A 12,672-nucleotide genomic window follows, 5' to 3' on the forward strand; every position below is an offset into this window, starting at 1 on the left:
CTGGGAGCTGACCCTCTCCAGCATGTAGATGAGGTGCTGGTGGAAGCAGGTGAAGGGGGTCCCCTGGTTTGTGGCGAGGTCCACCCAGTCCCACACACACTCAAGAGGGGTCTTATTGTAGCCAGCGAACATGGCCGGGTTGGACAACAGCCCCCGGCCTACCATCACACCTACAAGACAGGACATGTGGGTTGGGAGGGGAAGTGCCTTGAGTGAGCCATATAACTATACAGATCCTGTATAGAGATATTCTATATTTTCTCTAATTATTTATTTGCATGGAACCTCTAGCTACCCTTCTAAGTATTTACCATTAATATCTGTTAAGATGACACAATAAACAGAGAATGATTTCCCTGGAGGGAATGAGAGGTTACAGAATAAATGCAGATGAAAAGAAGATAGTGTTTATGATAAGGAATAAACAGGGGCTATGCAGTTCTATAAAAATAAACCATGATAGTGCCTCCCAGAACACCCCCCCCCATGTTGTGGTTTATTTTCATAGAACTGCACAGCCTGTCATTGTGGATCACTTTGGCCTATATAAATGGATTTAATATGAAGCCATTTCAAGAGCATCTTTCCCAAGGAAATAACTCTCATATGACACCCTATTCCCATACACAGTGCACTACTTTTGACCAGAGCCCTGTGTGACTGCCTTTGGAGTCTGGTCAAAAGTAGTGCACAACATTGGGAATAGGAATCAATTGAAATTTGCACTGGTCTTTATGTCTCTGTAGGCGATGACAGGGACTGACAGGCTGTCCTTGATGGTCTTGATAGCGTCAAAGTGGACCGCTGGTGGCAGTCCGACCATGGACCGTTATCCAGGACACCCCTGCCGCCTCTGCCTTCTGACACAGGTCCACCGTACATCACAGGTCCTTGTGAATTCTGGGAAAAGAGAGCGGAAACAACGACGGGAAAAGGAACTTCTGATGACACTTAGGTTGCTTGCAAAATACAGCTGTTACAGGCTCTTTTGTCTTGGAAGCAAAAGTGAAACAATTATATTTGGTGATATGATTACTCTTACCTTATTTTGATGGAGGCTGTGTAGTTAGGATTGTCTACTTGGTTCCTGACATGTCAAACCATGTCTTTGACAGGCTCAGGTTTGTTGAGAAGGCATGCACCGTAGCCTTCCGACATGGCCCCTGCTGGGGACAGCCACAGTTGAGGTCCACTCCATCAGAGAAGGGTGAGACCACACAGGCTGCATCAGCCAGGGTCTGGGCATCACTGGCAGCAAACTGCACGATCAGAGGATGGTCAGCTGAGAGATACATTGAGCAATAAAGTTGGATTTAATTGACACCAAATTGACAGTCTTCACATATCCAATGACTGCAGACACCAAGTCCCTATATTTTGAGAGGCATCTAATATTTCCTTTTAGAAAAAAAAGTGATCTCATATTACCTTCATTGTTTGTAAATTCACTGTCTCTGGCTTTGTCAGAACACATAAAGTCAGGAGCAACTATCATTGGAGTGAAGCAAATGTCACAGTCAAATTTCCTCACCAGTGACCAGAATGCCAACCTGGAAAAGCAGGAAAATAAACGATGAGATATAGCTATTGCTCAACCTACTTCAGCTATCAGCACAAATCCCAACCGCTGAACAAGTAATTGAAAATGTCCAAAGATCAGATCATCTTACTTTGATTACCGGACCATAGGAGCACAGATTTTCAGAACTTCCCTTACTCAAACATGTCCATCATGTTGGTGGTCGTCCTTTTCATAGACCATATGTTTTTAATCACTGAAGTTAGCTAACCAGTTGGCTAGCTTGTTAGCCATGGCAATGCTTTTCTTTCCACAGTCGAAATAGTTTGGTGCATACAGTTTATGGCCTTTTCTAACGTTGATGTGACTCGATAACGTTCATATTTTATGTAATTAAGATGGCAAGATAAAGTTCACAAACACCCGAATGCAAACAATAACACGCATTATCGTTAGTGGGCGTGTCCACCGAACAACTTTTCATTGTTGAACTTTGAACCTAATAAGTATAAATAAATAACGTTATCACAATGAACTTTGGTACCAAATACAGATCGTTTGATATTTTCTTTTAAAGAATAAAATGTTTGGTTTGGTTCATTTCCCGTCGCTGAAATTATACGTCATCGTGTGATGACGTGGAAAACATGGAGGGTAGTCGAGGAGCTTCAACGAATTTGCTGCTAAGTGATGGTAAAATTCTGTATTTTAACATTTATTTTCAATACTTTTCTGTCAATCAGTTCTACTTCACGTAGGTGTATGTTTTGTTTTATTCAGCTAGGTGTATCAGCTCCGTAGTCGTTTAGGAATGAGAGCTACCGAGTTGACGGGGCAGTCCATCATTGACTGACATCAAGGCGTCATAATCGTTTATGTTTTTCAATATTCTTTACTTGTGATAAAAAACAAAAGTGTCTTTGGAAATACGTTTAGAGTTTAATGTGTGTGGCCATATTGTTGCTTTAACATGGGTAATAAATCATCCAGGAAGTGGATGGCTAATAAATTGTTCCTTTTTATCCACCTCTTCTCCAGAATGCTATGCTGATTTTCTCATAGAGGACTTTGACGTGAAGACGTACACAGCCCAGGCCATCCACCATGCTGTCATCGCAGAACAGCTGGCCAAGCTGGCTCAGGGCATCAGTCAGCTGGACAAGGAGCTCCACAGCCAGGTATACGTGACACCTATCATCTGTCACACACAACTGTATCTCACACATGTGAGACCCATAGTGACATATCTATATAGATTATTAGTTTAATCAGCCAGTCAGTTTGTTCTATACTGATGGCTGGTATGTATACATTTTCTGTAGGAAAGACACTTTTCCTTTATGTGTTGAATGACTTCCTGACTGTGGTATTTATTTCTCCTGTCAGGTTGTAGCCAGGCATGAGGAGTTACTTGCTCAAGCTACTGGGATCGAGTCTTTGGAAGGTAAAACACCTTTAGCACATATTTGTTTTTGTCATCATCATGGCACTTCTGACTTTTTGGAACAGGGGTTCTCAACTGGGGTCTGCGGGCCCCTAGGGGCTTTTGGCCAAGGGATCCATGTCCAAAAGCCACGGATCCCTGTGTAATACAATACAAGTACTGTGGATAAAATATAATATTATTCATCTAAAATGTAACCCTGGACAACATGGGCCTGGGAGGCTCACAGGGATATTGATATCCACAGTACTCCACCAAGTATGTATAGTACCAGTCAAACGTTTGGACAAACTTACTCATTCAAGTTTTTTTTATTTAAAAAAAAAAAAATTTTTACTACATTGTAGAATAATAGTGAAAACATCAAAACAATGAAATAACACATGGAATCGTGTAGTAAGTGTTAAACAAATCAAAATATATTTTATATTCATCAAAGAAGCCACCCTTTGCCTTTTTATTTATTAACTCTTATTTTACCAGGTAAGTTGACTGAGAACACATTCTCATTTACAGCAACGACCTGGGGAGAGGAATGAGCCAATTGTAAACTGGGGATGATTAGGTAACTGTACAAGGGCCAGATTGGGAATCTTTAGTGACCACAGAGAGTCAGGATACTCGTTTAACATCCCATCCGAAAGACAGCACCCTACACAGGGTTATGTCCCCAATCACTGCCCTGGGGCATTGGTATATTCTTTTAGCCCAGAGGAAAGGGTGCCTCTTACTGGCCCTCCAACACCACTTCCAACAACATCTGGTCTCCCATCCAGGGACCGCCCAGGACCAACCCTGCTTATCTTCAGAAGTAAGCCAGCAGTGGGATGCAGGGTGGTATGCTGCCTTGATGGCAGCTTTGGCATTCTCTGAACCATTCTCTCAACCAGCTTCACCTGGAATGATTTAACAAATGATAGTCCCACTAAGAGCAAACCAGGTGGGATGGCGTATCGCTTCGGAATGCTGTGGTAGCCATGCTTGTTAAGTAATACCTTGAACTCTAAATAAATCACAGACAGTGTCACCAGCAAAACACCTCCAGCATGCTTCACGGTGGGAACCACACATGCGGAGATCATCCTTTCACCTACTCTGTGTTTCACAAAGCCACAGCGGTTGGAACCAAAAATCTCAAATTTGGACTTATCAGACCAAAGGACAGATTTCCATCAGTCTAATGTCCATTGCTCGTGCTTCTTGGCCCAAGCAAGTCTCTTCTTGTTAATGGTGTCCTTTAGTAGTGGTTTCTTTGCAGAAATTCAACCATGAAGGCCTGATTCACACAGTCTCCTCTGAACAGTTGATGTTGAGATGTGTCTGTTACTTGAACTCTGTGAAGCATTTATTTGGGCTGCAATTTCTGAGGCTGGTAACTCTAATGAATGTATCCTCTGCAGCAGATGTAACTCTGGGTCTTCCTTTCCTGTGGCGGTCCTTGTGAGAGCCAGTTTCATCATAGCGCTTGATGGTTTTTGCAACTGCACTTGAAGAAACGTTCAAAGTTCCTGACATTTTCCGTATTGACTGACCTCCATGTCTTAAAGTAATGATGAACTGTCGTTTCTCTTTGCTTATTTGAGCTGTTCTTGCCATAATATGGACTTGGCCTTTTACCAAATAGGGCTATCTTCTGATTGTGGTCTATCCTTGTCACAAAACAACTGATTGGCTCAAACGCATTAAGAAGGAAAGAAATTCCACAAACAAACCTTTAATAAGGCACACCTGTTAATTGAAAACCATTCCAGGTGACTACCTCATGAAGCTGGTTGAGAGAATGCGAAGAGTGTGCAAAGCTGTCATCAATGCAATGGGTCGCTAATTTGAAGAATATGAAATATAAAATATATTTTGATTTGCTTAACACTTATTTGGTTAATACATGATTCCATGTGTTATTTCATAGTTTTGATGTCTTCACTGTTGTTCTACAATGGAGAAAATAGTTAAAGTAAAGAAAAAAGAAAACCCAAACTTTTGACTGGTACTGTGTATATAGATTATTTACGTAAATGTAATTTAAAGTTTGTGGCATAATGTGTAGAATTGCAATATTTAGCTTGAAAACGGCAACAAAAAATCTCTGCCCCCTTTTAAATGTTCCCCTGGCACAAGACTAGATTAGTCTGGCTATGCACTGCAGACGTCGCAGTTAAACTCAGTGGAGTGTTCTGATTATGAGGGGTTTCTGATCAATTTGCTATCACAAAAGGGGTCCCCAGCCCCAAAAGGTTTGAGAACCCCTATGCTGGAATATATGCTGTCATTGTAGTGCTGTTGACATTCCATAAGGGGCGCTGCTGTCACACGATTGTAAAAAACGTCAGCGAGTGTCTCAGTTTTGAAGTGATTGTGTTCTATTTGAAAGGAGAATAATGTTGTATTATTGTTAAAAAGAAAAATGCTATTGCAACCTCTTTGCAATAAGGAATTGAGACCAAATGCTCAAGAGAAGTTTCAAGTGTTTAATACCAAGGATACAGTCAGCTGAGTGCATACATTTAGAAAGTTCACAAAGCATCTTATACTCTTCCATCATTACATAAAAGCCAATCATATAATTTTTATGTCAATAAATTGAGTGAGATGTTTGTGTGTTGTTTCTCAGGGGTCCTGCAGATGATGCAGACCAGGATTGCTGCTCTGCAGGGTGCTGTGGACAGGTAGGTTAACAACTGATCTTGGACCAGATTAACATAACCCCAATCTCAACCATTATGGTGATGAAGCAACATCTTACCTAGTGGTTAGGTGCATTATCTACCTACTCCAAGCCTATAACAGACCATAACACATCATCACAGGGAATGATCAAGGCAAAATATGATCCTTGTGTTCAGAGACCCTCAAAAATCAGACCTCTAATAACAGCACTCAACCTGCTATTTGTTTTCTCTCGTAGGATAAGGACAAAGATCGTTGACCCCTACAATAAGATTGTAGCCAGGACTGCCCAGCTCGCCAGATTGCAGGTATCCCATCAATCTCCTTGTGTTTGAGAGGCATAATACTCTCTGTTGTATTGATGGGTTTTGTATTGTTGTATGACTGTGGACTGAGGCTCAATAGCAGGGGGAAGATTTCCTCTCTATTGTTATCAGCACTCTGGCATTATCTCTACTTCTCTACTGGACTTGATTTCCATGTTTCTGAGGTAGTGAAATGTATAGACAGTATTTGCTTGTGTTTTTATTGTCTCACTCCCCATTTTCAAGATAGGTACGTCAAGTTAGGTGCTGTACATATTGTCAAGGTCGCCTAATGCATCTTGGACAGTTTCCAGGATCCTCCTGTTTTAAATTGTAAAGATGACAATAACCCAGAGCCATATAGAGATCTATATAGCTGTATATGGCTCTGGGGATGTCCTCTTCTAACCTGTCAATACAATGTAGCTATAGCCGGTGTCAGTCTCTATCATGCTGTAATGATATGAGTGCCCTGTACTCAATGGTTTACAACATACAACAATGATATGTTTTATGCAAGCATCGATCTACCCATTGACATTTATTTGACTGTTAAATACCACAAATATTACAGTGGTTTGCGAAAGTATTCACCCCCTTTGGCATTTTTCCTATTTTGTTGCCTTGCAACCTGGAATTAAAATGGATTTTTGTTGGGGTTTGTATCATTTGATTTACACAACATGCCTACCACTTTGAAGATGCAACATATTTTTTATTGTGAAACAAACAAGAACTAAGACAAAAAAACGGAAAACTTAAGCGTGCATAACTATTCACCCCCCCCCCCCCCAAGTCAATACTTTGTAGAGCCACCTTTTGCAGCAATTACAGCTGCAAGTCTCTTGGGGTATGTATAAGCTTGGCACATCTAGCCACTGGGATTTTTGCCCATTCTTCAAGGCAAACCTGCTCCAGCTCCTTCGAGTTGGATGGGTTCCGCTGGTTTACAGCAATCTTTAAGTCATACCACAGATTCTCAATTAGATTGAGGTCTGGGCTTTGACTAGGCCATTCCAAGACATTTACATGTTTCCCCCTAAACCACTCGAGTGTTGCTTTAGCAGTATTCTTAGGGTCATTGTCCTGCTGGAAGGTGAACTTCCGTCCCAGTCTCAAATCTCTGGAAGACTGAAACAGGTTTCCCTCAAGAATTTCCCTGTATTTAGTGCCATCCATCATTCCTTCAATTCTGACCAGTTTCCCAGTCCTTGCAGATGAAAAACACCCCCACAGTATGATGCTGCCACCATCGGGGTCATGTGAGAGTGGTTGGGTTTGCGTCAGACGTAGCGTTTTCATTGATGGCCAAAACGGCTACATTTTAGTCTTATCTGACCAGAGTGCCTTCTTCCATATGTTTGGGGAGTCTCCCACATGCCTTTTGGCGAACACCAAACGTGTTTGCTTATTTTTTTCTTTAAGCAATGGCTTTTTTCTGGTCACTCTTCCGTAAAGCCCAGCTCTGTGGAGTGTACGGCTTAGTGATTCTATGGACAGATACTCCAACCTCCACTGTGGAGCTTTGCAGCTCCTTCAGGGTTATCTTTGGTCTCTTTGTTGCCTCTCTGATTAATGCCCTCCTTGCCTGGTCTGTGAGTTTTGGTGGGCTGCCCTCTCTTGGCAGGTTTGTTGCGGTGCCATATTCTTTCCATTTTTTTTAGAATGGATTTAATGGTGATCTGTGGGATGTTCAAAGTTTCGGTAATTTTGTTTTATATGGGAATGTGTATATACATATGTGTGTATATATACATATGTGTGTGTGTGTGTGTGTGTATATGTATGTATGTGTACGTATGAATGTGTACGTGTGTATATATACGTGTGTATGTTTATATATATATATATATGTGTGTATCTGAGATCATGTGACACATAGATTGTTGGATTTTATTTAAGTAATTATTTGACTTCTGAAGGTAATTGGTTGCACAAGATCTTATTTAGGGGCTTCATTGCGAAGGGGGTGAATACTTTTGCAAGGCACTGTATATGACCCCTTTTACTCTTGTTGCACATGCTTGCCATTATGGAATCACTCACCACCACTTTGGAGAAAGGTATATTTATATAGATGATTTATAGAACTGTGCTTATGGAGGCTGAGCGATCTTCAAACCAGGAATCCTAGCTGTTATGTAAAATGCATCTGTTTTTCTTGGTAAATCCTCCACTATTTAATACATAAAGGCCACGTTAATGGTTTACAACGTTATCTCAACCTTTCAAACAGCATTACTTTGATCCTGTTCTCAGATAGCATCTGCAATCTTAACCCGTGACATCACTGTTGTGGTTTTTAATCCATCTCGCTATCAGTGGCCACCCGTTTAGAAGAAATCAGTAAAAAGCAATCAGGTGATTTAAAATAAGACCTGTTTTTGTGATCAACCTGACCCAGTCCAGTCCAGTCCGAGGCTGGGTAACCGCGGCCTGATAGAGAGCGAAATAGAGAGACTCTGCGTTTACAGGCTCTGTCAACTTACGCACACTGCCCACACACTGCAGCTCCATTGTCTGTGGGTCGAGGGGAAGGCTTATTAAATATTGATGGAATATGGCTTCAGTCAGAAAGGTTACTGTGATTCTAACTGGCTTTTTCCTCTAACATGGCTCTGTCTCTGTGTTCGCTCTGTCTGTCTTCTGATGCTCTGTCTGTCTCAGCTTTGTCGTGTGTGTGTGTGTGTGTGGGAGTGTTATTGTTGTTATCTACACCTGAGACATTCATCCTGCAGAGAAGATACTAGTAGCAGGCAGGCATGCCAGGCTGGGAGGATCTTAACATGGGCCTGGTTTGTGAAAGGAGAGGGTGCTGTGATTTCTGAATAGAATAGTTGCAATGTTTTATATTATTTTATACAGACAGACAGACAGTGGTGCTGTGGGACCAATATCTGTGCCTCCTCTTTTTTCACTTTTCACTCCCAGGGACTGTCATGTCCTTAGTGTTAGGGTGTGTGTGTGTGTATATTCTGTCCGTCTCTGTGGGACTGGGGTGAGGTGGGTCTGAAGGAGACCGGTAATGATCACACTATAAATCCAGGGGGAATAGGAGAGTGCTTTGTTTATCTTTTAGTCTAGTGTTCGCTCACAAAATGGAAGCTTCTCGGCCACCCACAGATAAAGCAATCAGTCTGACACACAGACACTTGGGACGGACACACAGACATCACAGACACCGACACAGACACACAGAGGCTGAAGGGACAGACCCCCAGCTCTCAGCTGCATCCAACACACTACTAAGCCCAAACACACTGCTGACCTCTGTGTCCTTCAGCCCCAGTCACAGCTCCACAATGCTGCTAGACACACTGTTATTATTACCACTATTGATATGCCCATGGTCGGTGTTATTGTTACAATATAGGCTACAATAGGAAAATAAATACTTGGAAATGTCGACAGTGATTGATTCGAGATAATTTACAATAAGTGATCTTCAATCAATTATGACGAAAAAAGAGGGTCGTTCCATATTAGTTTTGACGTTCACTCACATCTTCTCATAGAAATTCAGAAAGACTGGTTCAGATGGGGCTATATTTTGTTTGGTTATATATTTTCCTATTTTTCCCAGGTGGCGTGTGATCTGCTGCGAAGGATCATTAGGATCCTGTACCTGTCCAAGCGTCTGCAGGGCCAGCTCCAGGGGGGAAGCAGGGAGATCACCAAGGCTGCCCAGAGCCTCAACGAACTGGGTGAGTGACCACTGCCTGTTCACCTCTGATACACTACACTGTACTACTGACAAGGCTGCTCAAAGCCTCAACGAACTGGGTACTGAAGTACTGACATGGTTAACTCACCTCACTTGGGCCTACTGTAAAGAGAGTGTAGATCAGGGATAGGCAACGCTGGTCCTGGAGTGCCGCAGGCACTTCATGTTTTTGATTTAGCTGACCTGGAAGGCCAGGTGTGTTGAATTTAGGCAATCATTGAACTGATCAGGTGTAGTTGGAACAAAATCCTCCAGTACATGCGGCACTCCAGGAACAGGGTTGCCTACCCCTGGTGTAGATGGTGATGAGATCCCCAAGGCTGCCCAGATCAGCCTCAACAAACTGGGTGAGTGACCCTGCTCATTCACTATAATTCTACTGCCACTAAGGTGAAACTCCCCTCATTTAGGCCTACTGTAGGAGGTGTAGGTGGTGTTGAGATCACTCAGAGCCTCAAAGAGCTGGGTGAGTGACTTATAGAAGAAAAGGGAGGATAGGAAGCACTGCAAGGACACACTAGTTAGTAGATGTTTGTTCTGTAGGATGGAAAGTGCTTTTTGGGCAATCAAAAAATGAGTGCTCTTCATATAATTAAAATGCCTTTGATCTTGATATTTTTGGAAAGATTTTGTTCTATTGAACATGTTGTTTTGTAATAAAGGCATTTTAATTATATGAATAGTGCCTGGGTCGTCCTTGTTTTTTGAGAACTGTCTGATTTGACTCGGACACTGCTTACGTCTCACTATAGCCTCTGCTAACACGCTAGGTTGGTAAATGCTGGTGTACTCTTCACTGATTGGTGTAGTCACTTGAAGGTCACTGTATGTGAGGTCACTCAGGTTGGATTTGGCTTCAATCAAACCAATGATTGGCACTTTTTAACTACTAATAATCTAATCAAATTGTATTAGTCTCCATGCGCCGAATACAACAGGTGTAGACGTTACAGTGAAATGCTTACTTACGAGCCCCTAACCAACAATGCAGTTAAAAAATGTTATAAAAAAAATATGGATAAGAAATTAAAGTAACAAGTAATTAAAGAGCAGCAGTAAAATAACAATAGCGACACTATATACGGGGGGTACCGGTACACTGGTTAGTTGAGGTAATATGTACATGTGGGTAGAGTTATTAAAGTGACTGCATAGATGATAACAACAGAGAGTAGCAGCAGCGGTGTAAAAGGTGGGGGGGGGGGGGCAATGCAAATAGTCTGGGTAGTCATTTGATTAGGTGTTCAGAAGTCTTATGGCTTGGGGGTAGAAGCTGTTTAGAAGCCTCTTGGACCTAGACTTGGCGCTCTGGTACCGCTTGCCTTGCGATAGCAGAGAGAACAGTCTATGACTAGGGTGGCTGGAGTCTTTGACCATTTTTAGGGCCTTCCTCTGACACTGCCTTGTATAGAGGTCCTGGATGGCAGGGAGCTTGGCCCCAGTGATGTACTGGGCCACCTTTTTATTGGGTTTAGGGTTAGTGTTTCCGCATGGCCATATCTCCATGTTACAGCGCTCGTTCACAGAAGACAGGCCGCCACCTGTGCTAATTAGCTGTCTAGCATGCTCTTAATTTGTGTAAGCTAACGTGGGGGGAAGTGTAGTTCGTCAGTGTATGGATCTGTGCAAAACTGCAACAGGAAGTGTATCTTTTATTATTTGAAAGGTTATTTCTCGCTGACATGAAAGATAAGGGGCGTATTAGCATGCGTTTCAGGAAAACGTTGCGAAAGCGATGATTATTCAAGTTTCTAAACGTTAAAACACATGGTCAGAATTGTAGTTTACATGGAGCCAAATGTGGACAAATGTAATGGCTGAAAACCTTACATACGGAGAAGAAGGGTTTTCGAGAGCTTAGGGTTGATGTTGTTGTGCTCAATATTCTACATTTAGCTAGTGAGCTATAAAGTCATTCAGGGATGCAATTTACCATTCAATGTATGGATAAGGGATTGTGTATAGTAGGAACACCAGGCCATTGTATTGTCTATGTATAGATTGCTATTGAATGGTATGCAATGAACCACAAAATAAGATCTTGTTTTTTAATGTTGAGCAGTGTGATGATCTCTGTCCGTCTCCCAAATGGCACCCTATTCCCTATAGCGCACCACATTTGACCAGCTCCCTATTGGCCCTTGTCAAAAGTTGTGCACTACATAGGGAATAGGGTTCCATTTGGAATGTAACCTCCGTTATCATTCCTCACAGATTGTACCAAACGCAAGCCAAGTAGGCTAACAGAGAACAATGATGCATTCGGTCCCTGTTTTCTGCACTCTGTGCTGGTGACTGAACGCTGAATCTAGTACTCTGTCTGCCAAGTTCAGAGCAAAGTACGATGCAAATGTATTTATATGCTGTGGTTGGAGGGACTTTTAACATTAACAGTAGTCTTCATTATACTGCAGTACCCTGACAGGGGTTCCAGTGAATTTCTCAGAAAGAGTCTCATTGCATTTTGCATTTAACCAATGCAGGGAAAGAGAGGTGGTAGAGAAAATCAATGTCCTCTTCAGAAATCACTTTGTACATATTTATTAGTTCTACTCCTGTTTCTCCATGCATGTGGATTATGTGGCTTTTATAAGAGCTAGTACACACACACACACACACACACACTAGGGCTGTGACGGTCATGGAATTTTGGCTGACGGTCATTGGTCAGCCAAATGACCGCGGTCTCTGTAAAACTGTTTGAATAGCAAAAATAAATAAAAAGTACATTTTTATGCCCATTTTCTCCTCTCCTCCACCCATGACTGCATGTGCTGCCATAGAAATAGAATGAATAGAACAGGAGTCCCCATTCAAATCAATGATGGCATAATAGGTGGATTGGCGGCCCACAGGATCCCATGTGACTCAGTTGATAGAGAATGAAACGCCAGGGTTGTGAGTTTGATTACGACGGGGGACCAATATGAGTGAAAAAAGTATGAAAACTTATGTGCTCACAACTGTAAGTCACTCTGGATAAGAGTGTCTGCTAAATGACAGCAACAACATT

General features: G+C 42.1%; 1 protein-coding gene and 1 pseudogene across 1 annotated transcript in view; one reads left to right on the top strand and one right to left on the bottom strand.

Annotated features, from left to right (window-relative positions):
• Positions 1–177: 177 nt before the first annotated feature.
• LOC115133148 (tRNA-dihydrouridine(20a/20b) synthase [NAD(P)+]-like) lies at positions 178–2,142 on the bottom strand (annotated as a pseudogene).
• Positions 2,106–12,672, top strand: part of cog5 (component of oligomeric golgi complex 5) — a 92,126-nt gene continuing 81,559 nt past the window's right edge. The window contains exons 1-6 of the mRNA XM_029666082.2: positions 2,106–2,212; positions 2,558–2,697; positions 2,906–2,963; positions 5,575–5,629; positions 5,869–5,938; positions 9,519–9,639. Coding sequence (XP_029521942.1) covers positions 2,167–2,212; positions 2,558–2,697; positions 2,906–2,963; positions 5,575–5,629; positions 5,869–5,938; positions 9,519–9,639 — 490 coding nt within the window. The 5' untranslated portion in view covers positions 2,106–2,166. The remainder of the gene's footprint in view (positions 2,213–2,557; positions 2,698–2,905; positions 2,964–5,574; positions 5,630–5,868; positions 5,939–9,518; positions 9,640–12,672) is intronic.

Source organism: Oncorhynchus nerka, linkage group LG8 (genome assembly GCF_034236695.1).
Source record: "Oncorhynchus nerka isolate Pitt River linkage group LG8, Oner_Uvic_2.0, whole genome shotgun sequence".
NCBI lineage: Eukaryota > Metazoa > Chordata > Actinopteri > Salmoniformes > Salmonidae > Oncorhynchus > Oncorhynchus nerka.